The sequence below is a fragment of the Scyliorhinus canicula genome, chromosome 13, assembly GCF_902713615.1.
Source record: "Scyliorhinus canicula chromosome 13, sScyCan1.1, whole genome shotgun sequence".
In the NCBI taxonomy this organism is placed as follows: domain Eukaryota; kingdom Metazoa; phylum Chordata; class Chondrichthyes; order Carcharhiniformes; family Scyliorhinidae; genus Scyliorhinus; species Scyliorhinus canicula.
In genome coordinates this window covers 120,190,578-120,215,081 of record NC_052158.1, presented here as the reverse complement: position 1 = coordinate 120,215,081, position 24,504 = coordinate 120,190,578, and the positions used below count along the sequence as shown (strand labels likewise).

The 24,504-nt window shown below is 40.8% G+C and overlaps 1 protein-coding gene across 2 annotated transcripts in view; it reads left to right on the top strand.

Moving 5' to 3' along the window:
- Positions 1-1,614: 1,614 nt before the first annotated feature.
- Positions 1,615-24,504, top strand: part of psmd2 (proteasome 26S subunit, non-ATPase 2) — a 54,380-nt gene continuing 31,490 nt past the window's right edge. Inside the window, exons 1-8 of one of the 2 annotated variants that reach the window (XM_038815261.1) lie at positions 1,615-1,811; positions 3,989-4,045; positions 4,473-4,637; positions 15,041-15,162; positions 16,252-16,476; positions 17,715-17,873; positions 19,606-19,750; positions 22,877-22,937. In XM_038815261.1, coding sequence (XP_038671189.1) covers positions 1,695-1,811; positions 3,989-4,045; positions 4,473-4,637; positions 15,041-15,162; positions 16,252-16,476; positions 17,715-17,873; positions 19,606-19,750; positions 22,877-22,937 — 1,051 coding nt within the window. In that variant the 5' untranslated portion in view covers positions 1,615-1,694. Of the gene's footprint in view, positions 1,812-3,988; positions 4,046-4,472; positions 4,638-13,657; positions 13,666-15,040; positions 15,163-16,251; positions 16,477-17,714; positions 17,874-19,605; positions 19,751-22,876; positions 22,938-24,504 lie in introns of those variants that run through there. The other variant, XM_038815262.1, reaches the window with a different exon arrangement.

Genomic DNA, 24,504 nt, shown 5'->3' with positions numbered 1-24,504 from the left:
GAGAGAAGATTTAAGAGAGTTATTAAAAATCATAAGGCATCTAGACAGTGTGGGACTATACCTGCTGTTCCTTCATTGCTGCTGGATCAAAATTGTGGGAACACTTCCTCTGCACTACACTGAGTATGTACCTACACCAGAAGGGCTACATAAGTTCAAGATGGCACTCACCACCACCACCTACTCAAGAGAAATTAAGGATGGGCATTAAATGCTGTGTAGCCAGTGATTTTCACGCCACACTAATGAATAACGTAATGTAGAGAGAAACAATTTCCATTGTTGAAGGGGAGAATCACAGATGCCAATTTAAGTTGATTGACAAAAGAATCAAAGATGACAAGCGTTTTTTAATGCAGTAGGTGGTTAGGATCGGAATACACTGACTGAGAGTGTTGTGGAGGCAGATTCATTCAGGGGGTGCTCAGAAGGGAATTTGATAAACATCTGAAGATATTTTAAAAATTGCACAGGAATACAGGGAAAGGTCGCAGAGAGCAGGCACAGACTTGACCTCCTGGGCTAAAATCATTCTATAACCTTCTTTAATTTCATCCTCCCTTCGTCACAATTTGTTCTTTTGCAAATGTTGGGCGGTAGTCTTCCATCTTATCGATGTCACCCTGGGTCCTCACGCTCCCTAAGTTGTTGTTGTTATTGCAGTTATGATGTGGAGATGCCAGCGTTGGACTGGGGTGAACACAGTAAGAAGTCTTACAACACCAGGTTAAAGTCCAACAGGTTTTATTCAAACACGAGGGGCGAAATTCTCCCAAAACGGGAGAAATCGTCAAACTGCCGTAAAACCCGGGCGGGTTTTACGGCATCGCGCCCCTTCCCGACGGGGGACCGATTCTGGTCCCCCGTCGGGGCTAGCAGCCCGACGTCGGAGGCTCCGACAAGTCGGGCTTAACGAAAATCGTTAAACCCGCTTGTCGGACTTAGCGCCGGCTGACGCGTCATATGACGTCAGCCGCGCATGCGCAGGTGGGAAGACTCCAACCGCGCATGCGCGGGTGACGTCATCGCGTTTTGCGCGAAACCCGCGCATGCGCGGTCCGGGTTGCCCCTCAGCCGCCCCGCGTATTGATACTGCGGGGCGGCGGAAGGACAAATAGTGCGCGGGCATCGGGCCCGCTGCCCGCGATCGGTGGGCACCGATCGCGGGCCCATGGCACCCTTGGCACGGCCGTGGTACTGCCGTGCCAATCGGTGCCATGGTTATTTTTTTCCAGGTGGTCACGACGTTTTTACGAACGGCAGGACCAGGTGTGTTTGCCGTTCGTAAAAAGGTCGTAAAGGGCTGGGACTTCGGCCCTTCTAACAGCTGAGAATCGCTGCCGGCCGTAAAAAAAACGGCGGCAGCGATTCGTGTCGGGATTTCGGCGGGGGGGCGGGAGAATAGCGGGAGGGCGTCAAAAAAGTCTGGAAGGCCCTCCCGCTATTCTCCCACCCGTCGTGGGGGGGGGGAGAATTTCGCCCGAGCTTTCAGAGCACAGCTCCTTCCTCAGGTGAATCACTTTAACCTGGTGTTGTAAGACTTCTTATTGCAGTTAGACAGGGGGCTGAAAGTTGGCTGCTTTGAAAACGCGGTCTGCAGCCAGCAGGGCCGCCGTACCTCGGTGACGTCACCGTGGGGAGGGGGCGTGGCTTCCCTTCCCGGCATTCCGCGGGTGTGGGAGCTGCGCGCGGTCATGGAGGACTCGAAGAAAGGACAGCAGCCGCCGCCGACGCGGAAAAGCGACGAGAAAACGGCGGCGGGGGGCAAGGAGAAGGACAAGAAGGAGAACGAGGACAAGGAGCAGGAGTTGGTAATGTCGCTTCCCGGCGGCCCGGGTTCAGCGCTGTCACCGCCAGCGCACAAGCCGGTTCCTGCAGAGTCACTCAGTCAGGCCCAGGCCTTCTCCCTCCCTGCCTGCCTCCGCCAGCACCTAGACAATCTCCCTTCACACCCTCCATCCGCTCCAGCAACCTCCTGGGCGGCTGAGGAGCCGGCCTCGGCCTCCCCACGCACACCGGGCTTCCTTGAGCGTTTCCTGGACGAACTTGGTCTCAGACCACCTGAGTTAGCGGTTTGCACCCGGAATGGGTCCCAGTTGATTCAGGGCTAACGTCCCACACCGGCCGTAACATTTCTCCAAAGAGTTTAAATGTCTCGCAACTTGTCTCTCGCCAAGCAGAATTGCTGAAGGTGATGGATGGATAAGGTGTGGGAGTGTTTCATCGGCTTTACCTCTTGTTGCCCCACTGACCTTTCCAGGCGTAAAACCGGCCGGCTTTCAAATTGCCATGCCTTATTTCTAGTGCTGTACAATGACCTTTTTCCAAGAAATCTTAAATGTAGTGTATACTGTTCCAACTCTAATGAATGTGCAAACTGCAGCCCGATCAAGGCGACGATAAAGTGTGTGATAGGATATTAATTTGAAATGCAGAGCAGTATGTAAATGTTTGAATAGGTATTTCATGAGGGCTTTTTCCTTCTCGTCTAATAGTTATATGTTTATACAACAGTGTTTTGTTTCCACAAAATTATTAAATCTGTTTCACTAGAATATTTCATTAAAGTGCCTTATGCAGAGTTGGCATGGAGCATCTTTGTTTAAATAAGATGAATAACTGTTGGCTGGGACAAATCACATTCGTTGACATGTGGGTTTTGTGTATTGGTATCAATGTGCTAATATAATCTCACTTTGCCATCACTTTAACAATATTTTTGAAAGCAGTGCGGAACCCAAGCACATTAGTTAGCACTGCTGCCTCAGCGCCAGAGACCCAGGTTCAGTTCTGGGCTTGGGTGACTGTGGGTTTCCTCCAGGTGTTCTGGCTTCCTTCCATAGTCCATAGATATGCAGGTTATGTGGATTGGCCATGCTAAAACAAAATTGCCCTTTAGTGTCCAGAGACACATATTGGGTGGGGTTGAGGATGTTTGGTGGGAGAGTGGGCTTGGGTAGGGTGCTTATTCGGAGGGTTGGAGCAGACCTAATGAGCCAAATGACCGTCTGCACTGTAGGTATTCTATTAACCTACTTTCCAAGACGACCAGGTGAGGGTGAATCAGTTGAGTATTTATAGCATCTTATATTTATTGAACTCAATTTGTATCTTGCTATGGATTTGAACTGATGGCCACTGTGTTGATGACCAACACCACAACCATGCCCCTCTGTAGAGGAAAGAATATCAGATATAATCGAGTGGCTTTTAAAATTATTAAAGGTTCTGATAGTGCAGCAGTCTTCTGCGGACCACTGGTGTTTTGCAAAGGCCCTCCGGTTTTCGGGCTGGTCCAAAATGCAAGTCACTGATATGCAATCCATGGTTGAGGCCATACGAGAGAACAGACCAGAACCTTCATTCCCACCTCCTGCACAAAATCTGACAAGTAATATTACTTTGCATAAGATGCACTAAAGAAAGCCCGATGTCTAGGTGACCATCAAGCGGAGTGAAAAAGCAGAAGGATAGGGGTTAAAGTAACATCAAAGAGGACAGCCTTGAGAACTTTGAAACAATATATTTTTTAAATGAGTTTAAAAATTTTAGGGAGAAAGGTGTGGGAATGGAAAAGATCTAGTAAACAAGGAATAACTTAAACCTTATTTAAAATATTGCAATTTGGCAGTTCATGATTGGATTTCAATTGTACAGTGTAAATACAATATTACTAATCAGCTTGGAACCAAGAGCTTGCACCACATTGCAACATTTATTTTAAATACCAGCTCTTGTGAAATAGAATAAAATGTCACTATCTCATTTTAATTTGATACCATTTAGAATGTGTCTCTTATCAGAATAGATACACTGTAAACAATAAGAAGATTCGATATGAAATTACTTCTTCCTGTGTAATTTATAAACGATATGATGCTTCTTTAAAATTAATCTAACGCATCATAATTAATAGATAACCTGTTGCCTTGAACCCATGAAAGCATTTGCTAACCAAATATTCATCTTTGATTTCATTTCTTTTCAGTCCGATGAAGATAAGCAGTTACAGGAAGAGCTAGAGATGCTCGTGGAACGGCTGAGTGTAAGTCCCTTTTGCATTTGCGTCCTTGGCTTCCTTTGTGAGATTTGTTCCCTAACAGTGAATTGTGTGTCCATTTTCTCTATTTGTATCCCAGATGGTAAGGTTTTGAATAATGTTTCAGACAAGTATGCAAAGACCTGTAGTATTCTTGTGTTTTTGATTTTAAAAAAATTTTTGGATTAAATTTTCAAAATAAAATTCACCAAGTAGCCCTCTTAAATGTATTCCTATGTCATTGTCTTAAATGTTTCTAGGTACCCTGGCTCCTATACAGATTCCGATATATTTTCTCTGATGCTTTATCATTCTGTAAACGTTGCAACTTGAGATTGAAATTCACTTGAGTGGAACTGTAAATAATAGTTCAATAAGAGCATTTGTTACATCCCTCATGCTTCTAAATCTGGGTAATTTAACCTCCTTCTAGGAATCAGACACACAACTTTATCGGGCTGCTCTTGAAGAACTCAGGAGACAGATTCGTTCATCCACCACCTCCATGACATCTGTCCCTAAGCCACTTAAGTTCCTTCGACCACATTATGACAAACTTAAAGAAATCTATGAAAAGATGCCGTCAGGGGAAAATAAGGTAACTTTTTGTGCAATAATGAATATCCCGTCTCATCTTTTGATTAAATAATTGAGTAGGATATTTCCATGACTTGAGTGTTGCGCTTAAATGTCACAAGTTTGTATGTGTTGACATTATCCTGTCATGATGTAATCGTTGAAATTTTAGAATAAAATATTCAGTATTTTTTCAAATACAACTTAATCTTTTGAGAACTATGGTAGCATTGCTAAACATGTTTAGTCGAGGTCTGGTTTTCAAAACTGCTTTAAATGATTGAAAGTATGTCTTGTATTAATAATCACCTATGAAATTATTAATGTGTCAGTGATTTCCTGATTTTTAAAAATACATTTTATTCGAGTTTGATGGATTGGCCATGCTAAATTGCCCCTTAGTGTCCAAAGGTCAGGTGAGGTTACTGGTTTACAGGGATAGGGTGGAGGCGTGGGCTTAAGTAGGGTGCTCTTTCCAAGGGCCGGTGCCGACTCGATTGGCTGAATGGCGTCCTGAACTGTAAATTCTATGATAATTTTATGCCAATTCTGAACTGAAATAGATTTATCACTGGTCCAGGAGTAGAGGGTATTCTTCCGTGCTGCAACTGTTAGGATATTACACAGCCTTTTTTCATTAGTGTCAATTAACTTTCTATCTGGGAGCCCCGTAATTAAGAAAAAAGGATTAAATTCTAAGGCCGTATCCAATATTTTCCCAAATTCTTTAAGTAGGTGGACCAAACCAATGTGTGTAGTCTCCTTTGATGAATTTGCACTTTTAGCACAATGAATATATGGTAGGGTCAAACCTGCGTCTTAAACTTGACGTGATAGGCAGATGGTGTAATATTTGAACTGAGCCACCTTCGTTCTATTACAGGCTTGAGATTTTGTTCGTATTTTCCCATATATTATCCCAGGCCTTCTCATCTATTATCACTGCAAGTTTTTTTTTCCCCTACGGTCACAGAGTCTCTAGTATATTCACACAAGAGCCAGTACACAAAGTGTCATAAAACTGCCAGTAATTGCTTAGGTTTTGTGGATATCAGGATTTTTATACCTGGGAGACATTAACATCAAAATGCAAAGATGCCTTATTGAAGATAAAGTATCTGAGTTGGGATATTGGGTTGTTGACATAGTTGCCCAAAAGATAACAAGTATGCACCACTAAACATATCACACAGGGTACAGTGACCTCTATCCCACCAGATATCAAATTCATGGTTCACAAGACCTTGTGGAAAATCTAGATTGCCATAAATAGGGGAGAGAGCAGAAGTTAATTTAAATCTCCCTTCCAGTTCATGGACTATGTTTATAGGATTTTCACATTTGACCGACACAGCCTTGAAATCCCTGAGAAACAACAGGGCCTCTAAGGAGTGCACAGACTGAATTGGGAAACTGCAGTTTGGCTAGTTGCAAGCAAAGTATCTTTTTTTTTCCATATAAAAGAACTGAACACCCATTAATTTCCTTTAGGATCGTCGCAGAAAGCAGGATTGGCAGCATCTATAAAGGATATAATAAACTAGGCAGCGCATTCATCTTAATCAGTGCTATCCTACCCAACCATGATGTTGGCAAGGAGGACCAAAATTGCAGGTCCCGCTTGATGGATGCAAGTACTGGGGAGGATGGAGATGGAGGTTGCCCCAAACAAATGTTTGAAAAAGGGGTAACAAAAATACCCAAATAAGTAAACCCTGAAGGGAACCATCTAAATTGGAAATGAGCAAAAGGAGGGGGTCTCCTTCTCAGCCTTCCCTGAGGCATAGCCTCAGACTTGGTTACATTTTTGTAACCCAAGAAAAGGCAAAATCTGCCACCACATCAATAAAAGCGGGGACAGAAACATCCAGTTTAGATACAAATAGCAACATTTCATGCTCATATAGCATAATGTTATGCTGCTTTCCTCCAGTGAGTAGCCCAGTTACTTAAGGATCATGTCTAATTGCCTTAGTTAGGGGTTCAATAGCTATTGCGGACAATTGTAGAGAAGATACATAGAAACATGAGTTCAGTCCATAAGGTCAGTTCAGACCCTAAGAGGGCCATTCGGGAGTCTGGCATCAGTGGGGAAGAAGCTGTTCTTGAATCTATTGGTGCGTGTTCTCAAACTTTTGCATCTTCTGCCTGATGGAAGAGGTTGAAAGAGAGAATAACCAGGGTGGGAGGGGTCTTTGATTATACTGTCCGCTTTCCGAAAGCAGCGGGAGGTGTAGACCGAGTGGGAGGCGGGCTCGTGTGATGGACAGTGCTGTGTTCACGACTCTCTAGTTTCTTGTGGTCTTGGGCCTCACAGTTGACATACCAAGCTGTGATTCAGCCAGATAGGATGCTTTCTATGGTACATATATAGAAATTGGTAAGAGTGCTGTGATCATGCCAAATTTTCATAATCTCTTGAGGAAGTATAGGCGCTGGTGTACTTGTACATAACCAATCAAAGGATCTGTCAGCAAGTCTTTAAATTCCTTATAAAGTTCACACCCAAAACTATCGGGCACAAGGACATTACCAGATTGAAGCGCCCCCTTTCCCCTAGAAATTGGAGCATTCAAGATCAATCTTTTGCCATCAGAAATTATGGAGAGTTTGAAGGAGAAGAAGAAATGCTTTGTGTCACTGCATCTGCAGACTGGTCTGCTTTATGTAAGTCGGCACAAAAAGTATTTAAATGCCGTGTTAACATCTTGCGTCTTTGTAAAAATATTTTTATTTGGGTATTTGCAAGTTTTTATAATAGTGACAATGCCATGAACATGGTACAATAAACATCACCCCCCCCTCCCCCATCCCAATCTTCACACACCCCAACCATGAAAGAACAATCTGCCCCCCACCCTCCCCACCTCCGGGTGAACCCTACCATTGACCCTCTTAAGGCGAACTTTATTTTCTCAAGACTGAGAAACCCAGGTCTCTACACTCGGGGGTTCAAGTCCCTCCACATATAAGATCCGTCTCCAGGCTACCAGGGAGGCAAAGGCCAAGATGTCGGCCTGTTTCGCCCCCTGAACGCCCAGCTCTTCCGACACTCCAAAGATCGTCACCTCTGGACTTGGCACCACCCGTGTTTTGAGTACCATGGACATTGCCTTAGCAAAACCCTGCCAGAACCCTCTAAGCTTTGGGCATAACATCTTGCGTCTTAATTAACCAAGTACCCTTGGAGTCTAACAAGGAGGAAATAGCCCCAGAATCTGCTGTTTTCCTAGTAAGAAAAGCTGTTGTCTAGAAAATGTTATACTCAACATGTTAAGTCAAGTGCCGCTCAAGTTGCATTAATTTTATTCAGCATCAAATAGCTAGGATTACTGCCATATTCCCATTCTGCTTCAGCCAATTTTACCTCCAACTGATGCTCTTGCTGCAGCATTTTACACCTTTTGTTGGCCGTATGCAAATTACAAAACCCTCATAATCCTTGTTTAATCCCACTGGATTGAAGGGCTTGCATTAGAGAGAGAATTGTTTTGAGTAGAAGAGATCAAATTCAGCCTTAAAGTACGAGATAAAGTTATGAGCAAAAACACGTCAGATCTCCAAGATCTAGATTGGGATTGAGTCCCCTTGAATAAAAATTCCAGGAAGACCGGGGTGTGGTCAGAAATCACAATACTACCCATAGACCCAGGAGGTCACTGAGGATAGGATTATTTTTGGCGTGAAAAATAGTCCACCCTAATATGGCATTGGTGGGGAGCAGAGAAGAAAGTGAACTCTTTACCTCTGGGTTGCAGCATTCTCAATATATCTAAATATCCAACCTCCTCGCAAACCGATGCTAAGGCCTTTGTCTTCTTGGTGGAGGGATTCTTAGCTACGGGGACTTGGTCCACCAAAGGGTTAAGATGACCGTTAAGTCCCCACCAATAAATGAGTTAGTTGATAATTTAGCAAAGTCCATAGACTTTAATAACCAAATCAGGAGAATAATTTGGGTGACCTTAGACATCCATCATCAAGATATTTCCCCATACAACAGCCCCATGGTAATCAAATACCTGCCTCCCTTATCTTTCATACAGTCCTCTATTTTAAAAGGTACATTGTTATTGACTAACACTGCAATCCCTCTGCTACTAGTTAAGAATGAGGCAAAAAACACCTGTCCCACCCAGTCCCTCTTCAGTCTTAGGTGATCCTGGTTATCTGAATAAATTTCTTGTAATAAAGCTCTGTCAACTTTTTCCTTTTTAAGGAAAGATAATTTTTTTTCTTTTAATAAGATGGTGTACTCACCGCACATTCGAGGAGCAAAGTTTTAAAGTAGCTACTGCCATTGCTTATCCAGCCAAAGTGAGTAGCAGATATTTACACAACGAGAAAAAATTCTTACAAGCCAGAGAGTTTTGCACCTTGCTCAGGCGTGCACCAAAGCATAAACCCTACCAATTACCAATTGTACCAGAAGCGCCATTGACGCACATATTATTTTTATAGGAATGAGACCTGCCTTTGCAGGAACCAGTTAACGATTCTTTAACCTCAAAATAATTGTTATAAAATAAAGTACGTGAAGTCGTGAGTTAAGGGGGTATTTCGCGCCAAATGTGAGGACCTGTAGGATTATACCTACAGACTTTCCATCATTACATCTAGGTATCTTTCCTCTCAAAAAAGAGGAGGTAAGGTGCACCATAATAAGGATGAGTATCGAATGCTCTTTCTAACCTCTCCCATTAAGACTTAAGCACTCACTACCCAGCAGTGGTGCCACTCATTAATCGTGATTAAAGCAAAGGAGACCATCAAGTATATACTACCATTATAAATGCATGGATAAGAAGAAAAGAAAGTGGATATCTATCACAGAGGTCTTGTACAATAACAACCTGCACAGTGCATTTCTTAACTAGAAAGAACATGCTGAGGGGTGTTTTCTATTCAAGGTAAATGACAGACCCTGGCACTCTTAAGGATAAAACACTCATTGTAATGCTCAGTGACTAAATCATCCCGATCAGCAACACCGAATCAGGAAGGAATTATAATGACAGGATATAGAGTCCAGAATTTACAGTGAACTGCAGATTATTACTCCAAATTATTGTTTTCCATGGAGTTCACAAAAGCCATGGCTATAGCCGGATAGTCAAATGTCTTTGGAGAGTTGTCGGATAAAACTTCAAGTGAAGCAGGATACAGCAGAGTGTATTGCGGTCCGATAGCCTTCATCTAGTTTCTAACCATCAAAGGCCTTCCACCTCCATTGTATCGCTGCCAAGAAATCTTGGTAAAAAGAGACCGTTGCTTTATCATAGAGCAAGGCCCCATTCTGTCTTGCTGCTTCCAATACTCTTTTTTGAACTCCAAAGATATGAAAACGCATAATTATGGACCAGGGATGCTGATTACTACTGGGCCTCAAAGACAGGATGTGATGTGCCCGTTCTAACTTAATATACCCAGCTTTCATATCCAGGTTAAGAGAACGTGGTAGCTAAGAATTTAACTGGGAGTTTACCCCCAGTTTCTGGTAAACTGGCAACCCAGACGTTATTTCTCCGGCCTTGGTTTTCCAGATCATTCCGGAATTCTGACGTACCATGTAGCTCCATTTCCAAGAATTGCTCAACCGAGGAAGTTACATTTTCAACAGTAAAGATTCTCTACTCCACTTCATCAAGCCTTTTGCCGGTATTCTGTAGTTCTATAGCATGAGCAATGATATTCTGTGCTAACAAGCCGCGTGTATCACCAATGACCCCAATAGTATTAGCAATTATCAGCTGTAATGTCTTCAGGAGTGCTGGATCAAGAGCCCATTCGAGGAGTAAGTTGCCACTTTGAGACAGCTCCACCCCAGTTGCTTCTGATTACTCTCTTTTGTCGACTATTCTCAAGATTTCTTGGCATTTTGTTACCAAGCTTAGCCAAAAATCTTCCGGAGACATTGAGTTTTCACCCTCTGATTAGGTAAGTATGGGTTGTGGACATTGATAAATTAGGGGATTAAAGAATGAGTAGCACCAGAACCCATGGAAACACCCTATTCCTGTGCTCCCATCACGTGACCCCCGATTTCCTGATTTTTAAAATGAGTAAGTGAATTCAGCTAACCTGTTCTCTATACTCTGGGGCCAGTTAGCCCATCCAAAGACTTTCACCACAAATAATTTTGCTGGTTCAGCACTTTCTGGTTTTGTAAGATTTTTGTGCCAAATACTATCCTTATTCCTGATGCTAACAGGTCACATCTTGTAATGGCCTCTTATTTCTCCCCATGCTCCTATACCCTGGAAATGCTTTCCCTATTATTTCAAGAGCTAGGAATAAATCTTCAAGTGTAATAGCATAACCTGAAACTGTCGCAAAACACAACAGGTCTGTCAGCAACTGGAGTTATTCATGTTTCAGATGTCATAGTTTGTCAACTCCGTTTTCAATATTTCACATTAATTTAGCTTAATTATTCCTGAACCTTTATGATGATATAAAAGTTTACATATTTTTCAAAACTAATTTAAATTCCATGTCTAAATTCTCAACCATTCATTTTTTTTGCATTCATGTCTAACCAGTATTACCGTTAACTTTTAAACTCAGCCAGATTATAACCTGGAACTCGAGCTGCTGCACACTTGATAGTTTAACTTTTGTTTGGCTTTGTGAAATAGGACTGATCTTTTACTAACGGCCAAAATTAGACTTATTGCTCTAAAGGGACAGGTCCCTATCCTAGACTGTTAAGAGGTTGGAAAAAATAAAGGCTATGCCCATGCTTTTTCATGTTTCTTGCACAGTAAGTTGTTGAAACTGTTGATAGTCAGTCTATCAGTGTTTCTTAGATTACCCAATTATTTTTTTCCAATTTTTAGGGGGCAATTTAGCATGGCCAATCCACCTACTCTGCACATTTTTGGGTTGTGGGGGCGAAACCCACGCAGACACGGGGAGAATGTGCAAACTCCACACGGACAGTGACCCAGAGCCGGGATCGAACCTGGGACCTCAGCGCCGTGAGGCAGCTGTGCTAACCACTAGGCCACCGTGCTGCCCTTTATCAGTGTTTCTTGAGGGAGTATTATGGAAACAAGGTGACGGTAGAACAGCACGGCCTGCAAGTTATGACAAGCTCTTAGAAAAGTGTAGAAAACTACAAAAGCAAAATATTAGATGCTGGAAATCGGAAATAGAAACTGAAATTGCTGGAAAAACTCAGCAGGTCCGGCAGCATCTGTGGAGCGTGAAACCATAGTTAATGTCTCAGGTGAAAGGTGGCAGACCTGAAATGTTAACTGTCTCTTTCTACAGAGGCTGCCAAACTGTTGCATTTCCAGCATTTTTTGTTTTTATCTTAATCTATAGTTGGAGATAAAATTTAGAAGCCTCCAGAAATGGATGGGTTATTCAAGGAAAGTCAGTATGATTTACTTTGTTCAAGGCAAAGAAGTATTTTGAAAAGTTTGGCTAATTGCAAAGGATTGGATTGGATTTGTTTATTGAGGTACAGCGAAAAGTATTTTTCTGTGTGTAGCTCAACAGATCATTAAGTACATGGGAAGAAAAAGGAATAAAAGAAAATACATAATAGGGCAACACAAGGTATACAATGTAACTACATAAGCACCGGCATCGGATGAAGCATACAGGGTGTAGTGTTAATGAGGTCAGTCCATAAGAGGGTCATTTAGGAGTCTGGTAACAGCGGGGAAGAAGCTGTTTTTGAGTCTGTTCATGCGTGTTCTCAGACTTCTGTATCTCCTACCTGATGGAAGAAGTTGGAAGAGTGAATAAGCCGGATGGGAGGGGTCTTTAATTTTGCTGCACTCTTTCCCCAGGCAGCGGGAGGTGTAGATGGAGCCAATGGATGGGAGGCAGGTTTATGTGATGGACTGGGCAGTGTTCATGACTCTCTGAAGTTTCTTGCGGTCCTGGGCCGAGCAGTTGCCATACCAGGCTGTGATGCAGCCGGATAGGATGCTTTCTATGGTGCATCTGTAAAAGTTGGTAAGGGTTAATGTGGACATGCCACATTTCCTTAGTTTCCTGAGGAAGTATAGGCGCTGTTGTGCTTTCTTGCTGGTAGCATCGACGTGGGTGGACCAGGATTTTTGGAGATGTGCTCCCCTAGGAAGATGAATAGAATGCAATATGTATAACGTTTATTAACTTTCAGAAGGGACAGTCTCACAAAAAACTTCTAGAGAATTCAGGCACATGCCAAAAGAGGAAATGCAGCAGCATGGATAGTGAATTAGTTAATGAACTTGAAAGAGAGGGATTGGAAGTTGGGACTCCAGAAGCCAATGCTGGTGCTCTTGGGTACAGCATGGTGGTGCAGTGGGTTAGCACTGCGGCCTCACGGAGCTGAGGTCCCAGGTTCGATCCCAGCTCTGGGTCACTGTCCGTGTGGAGTTTGCACATTCTCTCCATGTTTGCGTGGGTTTCGCCCCTACAACCCAAAATATGTGCAAGCTAGGTGGATTGGCCACGCTAAATTGCCTCTTAATTGGAAAAAAAATGAACTGGGTACTCAAAATTAAAAAAAAAAAATTATATTAAACTTGGGTATAGATACGGTAGAAGATCAGTAAGCACTGTGAACACTTCGGAACAGCATTGAGCGGTGAGTAAAATAAACAGGCAAGCAGCAGATGTGAGGGTGTGGATGAACAGCAATTCATCAGTTGCATAATGTGGGAATGCAAGTAGCAAAAGGAATAAAGGCCAATAGAAATTTGATTTTCAAAATGGAGAATTTGAGGTACAGTAACCTAACATTGTAGTTTTCTGAAAAGTGCGGCTTTTAAGTGAAACAACTTAATGCGAATCAGATTTTCCCCTGATTATTTCATGCCAAATACCGGTTAGGCCAGTTAGAATGGTGTCTGTGGTTCTGGATGTCGCATTATAGAAAGCCAGAGAGAGGGTACAAAGCTGAGGTCAGGAAGTTGTTAGAGGCAGATCTTTGAAACTCAATAATTATTTCCACTTGGATGCAGGGAATTTAATAGTTTTATAAAGAAATTTGATATTTGAAAAGACTGTACCTTCTGGTTGGGGGTGGGTCATGGAGAAAATAAGAGGTTACAAGAAATTCTTGGCATTAAGGACAGTTAGTTGAATTAAGCAAGCCTCTGATGCATTGGCTAAGTTAGGGGGTGTTGCATTTATCAAGGTAAAAGTGGATAAATATTTGAAGCACAGGAAGCTTCAAGGCTATGAGGAGGGAGCAGGGTAATAGGAGGAATGTGGATTGCTCCAGGAAAGAGCAAACACAGACATGATTTGCAAAATAATGACCTTCTGGGCTTTATACTTGTGTGCATTGACAGTTGTGCTGTAAATTATGAATCTATGACTTTGCCTTGTCGAAAAATGTATTTTGTAACGCAGCTTGAGATTTGCCATGAACATCCAATGGATCATTAGTATATAATGTGCTTCAAAATGGATGTTTTGCATTTACAAAACAATCTTAAAATGCTGGATGTTTCTGATCTCAGCTTTTGAACAGTCTAAAACTGTTCCAAACTTCAAAGTAATTGACCAAATGACAATTAAATACTGTACGTCTCTCAATGTATCAAGCAGCTTAAATAAACACAGTTGAAGGATAATATATTGTATTCTGGCTTTGTTATAAAACAGACCACTATCATACTTGCTGAACAATGACCAGCAAGCTTCACTATTGTGCTAAAACATTGTTGATTTTTAGATTTAAAGTCCTTTAGATGTGACTTTGCTATTTATGTGTAAATCTCATGTTGGGAAGCACTACAGAAGTGTGATCAAAGAGCTTGCATAGAGCATTTTTTGGTTTATGGTTTTATGGTTAATTCAATTTCCTTTTTCATAGAAAATTAGAAATAGTACAAAATCCCGAGTCCACTGGTAAAGTTTTTAATATTCTGAAGATGTTTTCTTCCTTTTTGTTCCTCTGCCCTCAACCCTCACCCCTCTACTACCACTTTCCCAAGATGTACACTCGCTGCCTGATATTATTTCACAAACACTGTACTTTTGTCTTTAGGTGCGTAGAATGCCATTTAGTCAAAACCTGGCCAATCATTGTTGGTAGTCTAATTGGCAGTGGACAGTCTCATGGTACAGGAGTCAGACCCTCGTCATATTGTTCCATTTATAGAATAGCTAGATCAGAGCTCTTAACCCTGACTTATTCTCCCCACATTCTTGCACCAGGTGAAATCTACTCACTGTCTGAAACAATATTGATCCTAGGGCTTTCTGAACTGTATATTTTAACTGATAACTTTTCACCAGCTGAGCTAGGGGAGAGATACTGAAATGGTAACTATTCAATGCAGAGCTGCACCTGTTCTGAAAGTTGACAAAACCTAACAAATCATCTATATTGTTTAAGGAACCAGTTTAAGTGTGAATTACAAACGGAAAGTGAGAATGTTCATTAAAGTAGAAGTAATATTTTTCTTACAGAGGTTTTGTGCTGACATCGTGTCAGTCTTAGCCATGACAATGAGCGGGGACCGGGAATGTCTGAAATATAGACTTCAAGGATCTCAGGAAGAACTGGCTTCATGGGGGCATGAATATGTCAGGTCTGTTTTAACAAAATAACTTGTTACTATTTTATATTTGTTATTTTTCATGTTGAGGTTATTGTATGGAATTGTTTGCCAGAAGACATAAATTATTATGAAAGGTGTATTCATAATTACTTGAAAAAGATGAATATTAAACAATATGGCGAGTTGGCAGAAGTAAACTAACTGACTTGTGAAAAACACAGATACAAACTAAATGGGCCAGGTGATTTGCTTGTGTATGGTGGTGTTCAAGATTATAATTTGTATGAATCCGGCTATGCAAGGATAACAAATGCCAATTTATTTTAAACCTATACAACTGAGATGGATCATTTGGAACAAAGCAGGTAGTTTTGATGGTGAAGTTATGTAAACTGCCTACTAGCAGTGTAACCTATGATAAATTTATTTAGTATAAAATTGTTCTTGATGGGACAAAGCTGCATTATGTTTACTGATTCAACCATGAACTATCACAGTCTTACATCTGAAAGTAAACAGATAGTTGGAAATTATGCTGTAACAAATACCAAAAAATTATAGGAACTGGAGTAAACTTACTCTTCAATACTAGAGTTCAGTTTTTATATTGCTGCTTTCACTTTTGGCTTCATCAATGTCCCTATCCTTATTTCTTCTTTCACGTATTATTTTGTTGCTTTCGTTTTTTAAAATCTATCTCTGTTTCTGATGGTTGGTATTCCTTGCATCCATGCTATTAATGTAGAATATCAGATATTTAAAAATTAATTTATGAGATGTGGGTGTCGCTGGCTAGGCCAGCATTTATTTCCATCCCGAGAGGATTATCCAGCCCGCAGGCATGAAGTCTCCTGGGCCATGAAAAAGATGTAGCATGTAACATAATAAACTTGTCCAGGTGAAGTACAACGAATGGCTGTGCATGCCATTTAGCATTTCCCTTTTTTGTTCTCTGCTCAGTTGTCAGATTTGATGTGAGTATGCTTTTCATCAGTAAAAAGTCTATTTTTCATGTTCTAATTTTAAGTTTTTAAAAATGGATTTATAATCATTATAACTAACTGCAATCAAGTGGTTTGTTTGAGTTTTTGGTATCTTCAAATTATTTTTCTTTTCTAGGCATCTGGCAGGTGAGGTTGCGAAAGAATGGCAGGAGGTAGACGAGAATGATAAAGCTCAACATGAAGTACTACTCACTCTGGTAAAAGAGGTAGTTCCCTATAATATGGCTCACAATGCTGAGCATGAGGCATGTGACCTCCTCATGGAGATTGAACATCTCAATATGCTGGAAGATTATATTGATGAAAACGCGTATTCTAAAGTCTGCTTATATTTAACAAGGTGTGTTGAAACATCTTTCTGCAGCTGTTGTAACATGAATTATTATATTAGTTGAAAATTAACCTTGTGTATAGCTTTAGGTGCTCCTTGAGTTTGTTCAATATGCGTAGTACGGTTTCAACTTTTGACTCAATTGCTTCTGTTAGATGAAGAATTCCCAATATTATATGTTGTGTTAAATTTTCAAATAATATCCTCTAATTATTGTCATTCCAGTCAATCTTTACATTATAGATTCCTATGTTCAGGTTTATAATGGAAATTGTGTCTAAATTGTCACTAATTATGCCATTCAACCAGTGGATATGCTGCAACCCCTCAATGGCGCACCATTCCAGGCGCACCTTCCTGCTTCTCAGCCTGAATTTCAAGAAACACCTGTGCCCAACCAAGTTAACGACTCTGCTTCCCAAATTGCCTTAAAATTGGTTACTTAACTCTAGTATCAATCAAAGAACTGTATAAATCAAATATGTGACTTGAAATTTGGGGACTCGTTGCTAACAGACTCTGGTCTCATTATACCCGACCTGCTTGCCCATTTCCCTTGAAGTTTGCACCTCATCTTGACTTGCTCCGTATCGTATATGTGTCTATGAAATTCTAAGTCAAGTTTTATCTGCTTTATGGTTCAACAATTTAGCTTCATGTCCATGCACAGCTCTGTTCCAGAGTAGAAATTTGGTGTATGAGGAATTGATGCCATAAAAGTTGCATTACTAAACCTTAGTTCAACCTAGTAAAGATTGTGAACATTACAATTAGATTCTACTGATTTTTTTTTTTTGTTCTATTTCATTGTATTGCATGTCATCGTTATTTGTTTTATACATCAAACAATTTATTTAAGTTTTAAAGGTGCATTCTTTGCCACCATTCTAGGGTGGCACTGTGATTAGCATTGCTGCCTCACAGCGCCAGGGACCCAGGTTCAAATCCGGCCTTGGGTGACTGTGGAGTTTGCACATTCTCCCTGTGTGGGTTTCCTTCAGGTGCTCCGGTTTCCCTCCACAGTCCAAAGATGTGCAGGGTAGGTAGATTGGCCATGCTAGACTGCCCCTTAGTGTCCAAAAAGGGAAGGTGGGCTTATTGGGATTGGGATGGGGGAGGGGGTGGGGGGAAGAGATGATGTAGACTCACTTGATGGACCAAATGACCACTTCCTGCACTGTAGTGATTCTATGATTTTGCATATTGTTTTAAACTTTTACTTCAAATATTTTTTTTTTCTTTTTCAGCTGTGTCAGTTATGTTCCTGAACCAGAAAATTCTGCTTTGCTTCGATGTGCTCTTAGTATTTTCCGTAAATTCAATCGCTACCCTGAGGCTCTGCGTCTTGCACTGATGTTAAATGACATGGAACTAGTAGAAGATATTTTTACTTCCTGTAAAGATGTGTATGTACTGATTTTAAATCAATGTGCATTGATTAATCGTTAAAATGTGGCATGTAATGTCTCTAGTGAGAAGAGTTGTCTTAAAATCTAGGAAGTTGCACTTTTTACACAGTAATTGTTAGTCCACCAAATTAATTTATATTCTATTCATTTTTAAATAACATTTTTTCTGAGCTATTTTTTTTGCGTTAAAATACCTTGCCCATGCATTTTGTCACCTAGACTATAATTGAATACTGCAATCAGTTGAACTATTATCCCAACTGAAATTGGTTGACAGCATAGATTGTGAGCCAGACCTAGAGCCCTCTGATCTCTTGCTTTTTGACATTCAGAGCATCCTTTTTTACTCAGAACATTTAGAGCAGAGAGACAAAGAAAATATTTTACTCCAAAATTGGCAAGTTTAAGAAGGGTATATAATCTTGTTTGCAACAAAAAAAATCCAATTTGTACATTGAATGTTCTTTTGCAGTTTACATTATAGAATGATATTTAGTGGCACAAGAAGTGTCCCCAAGCTTGTAATTGCTGACTTCTGCAATTATTAATCAATTTGTTGCTGCCCCCTGTTTAACTGGTTTAACTTGCAGGGTTATCAATGGAATTCAATCTACCTATGAGTTGACTCAAAATGTATTGCAGTAAATAGCACTGTGACTGAAGCTGAAAACTGGAAACAAGGCTTGATCATACTGTGCTTGCAGTCAGCTTAATAAGTTTCTTACTGCTCGACCGTTCTTCCCCAATTCACTACTCAATCGTTTAAAGTGCCAAAAAGAGTACGTCGTTAAAGTACAGTAATTAATCAACGGCGGCACCTTGACTTAGATTGTAGTGCTCTCACTTAAATTATCGGTTCCAAGACTGACGTTTCAGCACAATAGTGTGTGCTGCATTGGTGGGTGCTTGACAAGTCTGTGAGACATCTCTCATAATTTTGGCACAAGGCGCCAAGATTGTAAGGAAGACTTTCCAGGATCAACTGGTTTGCCATTGTCATTTCCAGTGTCTAGGTCAATGACAGGTGGTCCATTTGGTTTCATTTCTTTATTGATTTTTTTTTATAGCAGAGTGCCTTGCTAGGCCATTTTAGAGTCCACCACATTGCTTTGGGCCTGGAATGACATGTAGGCCATACCAGGTGGACATTCTGAATTCTCCCTCGGTGTACCTGAACAGGCGACTGGGGATGGCAACTAGGGGATTTTCACAGTAACTTCAGTGTGGTGTACTTGTGACACTAATAAAGATTATAGATTAAATAATTTAAATAATTTCCTTTCCTAAAGAACATTTAAATAATTTCCTTCCCTAAAGGACATTGGTGAATTTTTTTTTACAAAAATCGACAATAGTCTCGTGGTCATCATTAAACTTTTAATTCCAGAATTTTAATGGAATTTCCACCAACTGCTACGGTGGGATTTGAACCCTTGGTCTCTCGGTCAGTAGTGCAGTGACACTATCACTCCGTCACCACCTCTCCAAATTGAGATCAACCACTTCTTGATAAACTAGTCACTCCTTTATGTGCAGACTGGAAATGGGTTTGGGCTGATTGGGTGATATGGCATAGCCTACCAACCATGTGTACTTTCAAACTTAAGTACTGTAGGGCAGATGAGCCTGCGGAACCATACCCCACATTTACTAATGCTCATCAAATGGCAAGCTCCTATAAACTCTTGTTTGGTGCAATCATTGTTTAATATTGTTACTCAATTTACAGTGTAATTCAGAAGCAGGTAGCATTTATGTTGGGTCGCCATGGCGTATTCTTGGAGCTAAACGAGGATGTGGAGGATTATGAAGATTTGACAGAGATAATGTCAAATGTTCAATTGAACAGCAACTTCTTGGCCCTTGCAAGAGAGGTAAGCCATAGTTTAATTTAGCAAATGCATCTGCTTGAGAGTAGTTGCAGCCAAAAAGTAGTGTTTTCTGCAGTGGCTCCAATTAGCGTTTTGTTGAACTTAAACAAATGTGAAATACTTGGTTGGATTATGGAAAATATTTGTTCAATATGGATTCTACAGATTGGCAGAAAAAGACTTTCAGAAGCATGTTTTATATTTACTGTTTTGTTTTTGAGGTCAAAACAACTTTAGTGTATGTACTCAACACTGAGACATATTAAATTAATAGGAGCTAGTGGTAGCTGCTGAGCTTAGGGGTTATTTGGATAAAGTGAGAAGATATTTTAAAGAGACAAAAAAATGCACTGGAATGATTGGCAGGATATTCTGGTCATTATAGAACTGTACTGGCAGCCAGTGATGCCAGAGGATAAATATGAGCATTCCTTAATTGGAGGTAAGATAAACTGGCAAGTCTTTTAAGGCCAAGCTTCAGAAACATTGCAGGCAGTTAAGTGCTATTACTGAGGAAAGAAATCAAACTTCTAAATCTGTACTAATGATTATCAGTACCATGTATGCCAAAGACCTCTGTCAATGCTGTGATATGCCAACACTGACTGATATACAGGTAACATTTACTTAGGAATTTGCTAGTACCATTTGAGAATCAATGAATATCAACAGAGATTGTGTATAAAAATGGAAGGTTGCAATTGCCCTCCTTACAATTATCAGTCTAGTTACACTGAAGAAATAACCGCTTGAGATCAGATGTCTCAATGTAATAGAGCTCAGCATCACTGAACGAAACCAGATGGCATATGTCCCGAATACAAAAACAAAACACGGAGGGTGCTGGAAATCTGAAATAATAACAGAAAATATTGGAAATACTCCGATCAGACAGCATCTGTGGAGAGACAAACAGGGATTTAATGTTTCAACTCTATGCTCTTCCTTGATTTCTCTGCCTTCATTTCTGCGCCTGGGCTATCAACCAATATCCACTATAAACCAAGCATTGCTTTGACTGCACTTCCTCCCTGTTTTGTGGAAAGACTCTCAACCAGGGATTCATCTCCATAGTGTTTGACAACACTTAATCTGGTCCATTCCATTTCCCACATTTCTGTTTTCACCCCATGCCTTCCTCAGAGCCATGGTGGGGGTCCTCTTGTCCATAACCTTCCACCTCACAAGCTTTCATATTCAAAGGATCATTCTCTGCCATTTCTGCCACTCAAAGAACCATATATTTTCCTCCCCTTTTCCGTTGCATTTTCAAGAAGCCATTTCTCTCTCAAAACCCTGATCCACTCCTAAATTACCCCAAATAGCCCTCTCCTCAAGCAGCACATCCTATTTTATACAGTATTTGCTGCTCGTTATGTTTTATTCATTTGCAGGATGAGAGTGTCACTGGTTTGGTCAGCATTTATTGCCCATTCCTAATGTGGTTTTGTTTACACTTGAGACCAAGCATATTGCCTGACCACGTTCCAGAGCAACTCCATTCAGTCTGCAGGTGTGACCCCGATCCTCTAGTCACTAAACTGGGGCTGGTTTAGCACGGGGCTAAAGAGCTGGCTTTTAAAGCAGACCAAGGCAGGCCAGCAGCACGGTTCAATTCCCGTACCAGCCTCCCCGAACAGGTGCTGGAATGTGGCAACTCGGGGCTTTTCACAGTAACTTCATTTGAAGCCTACTTGTGACAATAAGCGATTTTCATTTCATTCATTTCACCTGTCATTTAAATTCCTTGCCCCACTCCCATTCTGTTTTGGATCCCTATGCTGTTTAGATGAGGCGCAACATAAGCTTGAGGAGCATCACTTCATCATTCAGTTAGGCATTTTATGGAACTCCTGATTCAATGACTCAACAATTTCAGATCACAACCTCGGCCCCTGTTATTTTGGGCAGCAGCTGTTGATAATGATTCTGCTATTCCCATTAGCACTGCCTCTTGATCATAGAAAGGAAAAAGCTGCAAACGCTGATAATGTGGAATAAAAACCGAAAATGCTGGCATTACTTAGCGGGTCTCGCAGACCGTCCCTTTCTGTTCTTTTCTCCCTTCTTTCCCTGCACCTGTACTTGTTATATTTCTAACTTCTTCCAGTTTGAAACATAGTTAAGTTTGAGTACTCAAGGGGCCGCACATGGCGCAGTGGTTAGCACAGGGACTGCACCGCTGAAGACCCGGGTTCGAATCCCGGCCCTGGGTCACCGTGTGGAGTTTACACATTCTCCCCGTGTCTGCGTGGGTTTTACCCCCACAACCCAAAGATGTACACGTTAGGTGGATTGGCCATGCTAAATTACCCCTTAATTGGGAAAAATAAATAATTGGGTACTCTAAATTTAAAAAGAACAAGTTTTTGAGTTGTCATTGTAGTCAGTTACATTTAGATCATTGGATTCATCAATTAACTACCTTTATGCAGAATTTGTGGAAATTATGTCCTTACCTGCTCCTACGATGTAACTTTAGTCTGTTTGGAATCTGAGAATTGGTATTTCTACATTGGAATCCAGTATTTATATTAATGGCACTATACGGCTGCTTTATCCTCTACATTTTTGTCTATCTCTGGCACACTATTCTTCAATCAGAAGCTGCTTGGTGGGCATTTCCAATCAAGAAAAGTGTTAGGCCTGAGGCCCAATTGATTGGCAATGCTAAGCTATGGTATCCCCCTGTTTTATTGGTACACATGTCAACAATAAGTCCTATTTTTACATAAGTGCTGCGATGTATTTCACAGGAGCATCAGAAAAAATCGCCCCTGAACCAAAGATAAGTTAGGTAAGAGAGGTGGATTTTATAGAGGCCTTAAAGGGTATTCGGTAGAGATGGAAAGATATGGAAAGAGAATCTGAGCAGGAACCCTATGTACTGAAGGCAGGGTTGCCAACTGGAATAAAAAGAGAGGATGCACCAGAGACCAAACATATTTTGGGGGTTAAAGAACTTGTAGAGGTTAAAGATCGGGAAAGGCAAGGTGAAACTTATTCAATGAACAAAGGAAATAGTAGTGGGGAGGTACTCTAAATTTAACTATTAATACAGAGAAACTACAATCTATTCACATTTTCAATTATGCAATAAGATATAAGAAACATCTGTTTTCTCCCCAGCTGGATATTATGGAGCCTAAAGTACCAGAGGATATTTACAAAACACATTTGGAAAATAACCGTAAGTTTGCAATGGTTTAGTAGTGGGACCATTGTAATCTCTAATTTTTTTTTCTGTTAGTGTATAGGTTAGCATGTTTATAAGGTAATTCATTTGAGTTCAGGTGGTGTCATGGAATCATAGAATTTACAGTGCAGAAGGAGGGCAGGTGGCGCCTTGAGGTATAAGAGTGAACCTGAAGTAATTTTATGAATGTCTGATCCCCAGATATTTCCATGTAACCTGTTTTGTGGGTGGATGTGTGTGGAGAAAGGAATAATGCTACAGATTAGACTTGGATATATTTCATGTGTACCAAGGTACAGTGAAAAATATTGGTCTGCGTACAGTCCAGGCAGACAGCTTCATGCATGAAAACATAGAACATACGATAAATACAATGTAAATACATAGACATTGGGTGCAGCATTCACAGAGTTTTTCAGACTTTTAGAAAATGTCAAGTGTGTCCCTCAGATATCCATGCTGGGACCATTATTTTGTATATACATAAATTAATTGAGCACACAGTGGAAGTATGATGTCAAAATTTACACATGTTACCAGATTGATGGACATGGCTAATTATAATGATGACTGCATCAAAGACCCGATTTAGAAAATATCCAGGGGCTGGTTTAGAACAGTGGGCTAAACAGCTGGCTTGTAATGCAGAACAAGGCAGAAGCGCGGGTTCAATTCCCATACTGGCCTCCCCAAACAGGCGTCGGAATGTGGCGACTTGGGGCTTTTCACAGTAACTTCATTGAAGCCTACTTATGACAATAAGCAATTATTATTAGATATGAACAAGTTTGTAAAGCAGGTGGGTAAATAGTAAAATAAGTTCATATATGTGTGAGATGGGCAGTTTTGGCAAGAGGAATAATTAAGGTCATATATTCTTTAGAATGTGAGTGCGATAAAGAAGCAAAGAGTTGGGGATACTCGTGCATAAATCACTAAAAGGAGCAACACAAGTCGAAGTGGCTATAGAATGCAAACAAAGTGCTGGGATTAATTTATAGATAATGGAATGCACAATCAAGGAAGTGATACTAAGTTTATATAAACTTTAACCTCAGTCGGAATGCTACTTGCAGTTCTGGCTTCCTTACTACAAAAAGAGCATTGAAGCACTGGATTACAAGGATTTTACCTCAATTAAAAGAATGCCATGATCAGGAAAAATTTAAATTGCAATGCGTCTATGTGGAGAGCTATTTCCACTTTGCTTCAGTCCAGAAGCAGGAGACACAAATATAGATATTTAATTATCAAATAAAGAATTTAGGAGAAATGTATTAACACAGTGTGGAACTTGTATCACATAAGATTAGTTAAAACAGATAGGATGTATGATTTTAAGAGGAGCCTTGATATTTACGTGAGGAAGAAAAAGGTATTGGGACAGGATGAGAAGAGAGAAGTGGAATGAGATCTGTATTAAGTAAATCATCAGCAGACGTGGTGGGCTACACCGGCCTCTTACACAGACACAGTGTGTGTGACTTTGAGCAAGTGGAATTGGGCGATGGCTAGAATATGGACAACAGAATTTTGGATGAGCTGAAGCTGATGAAGAATG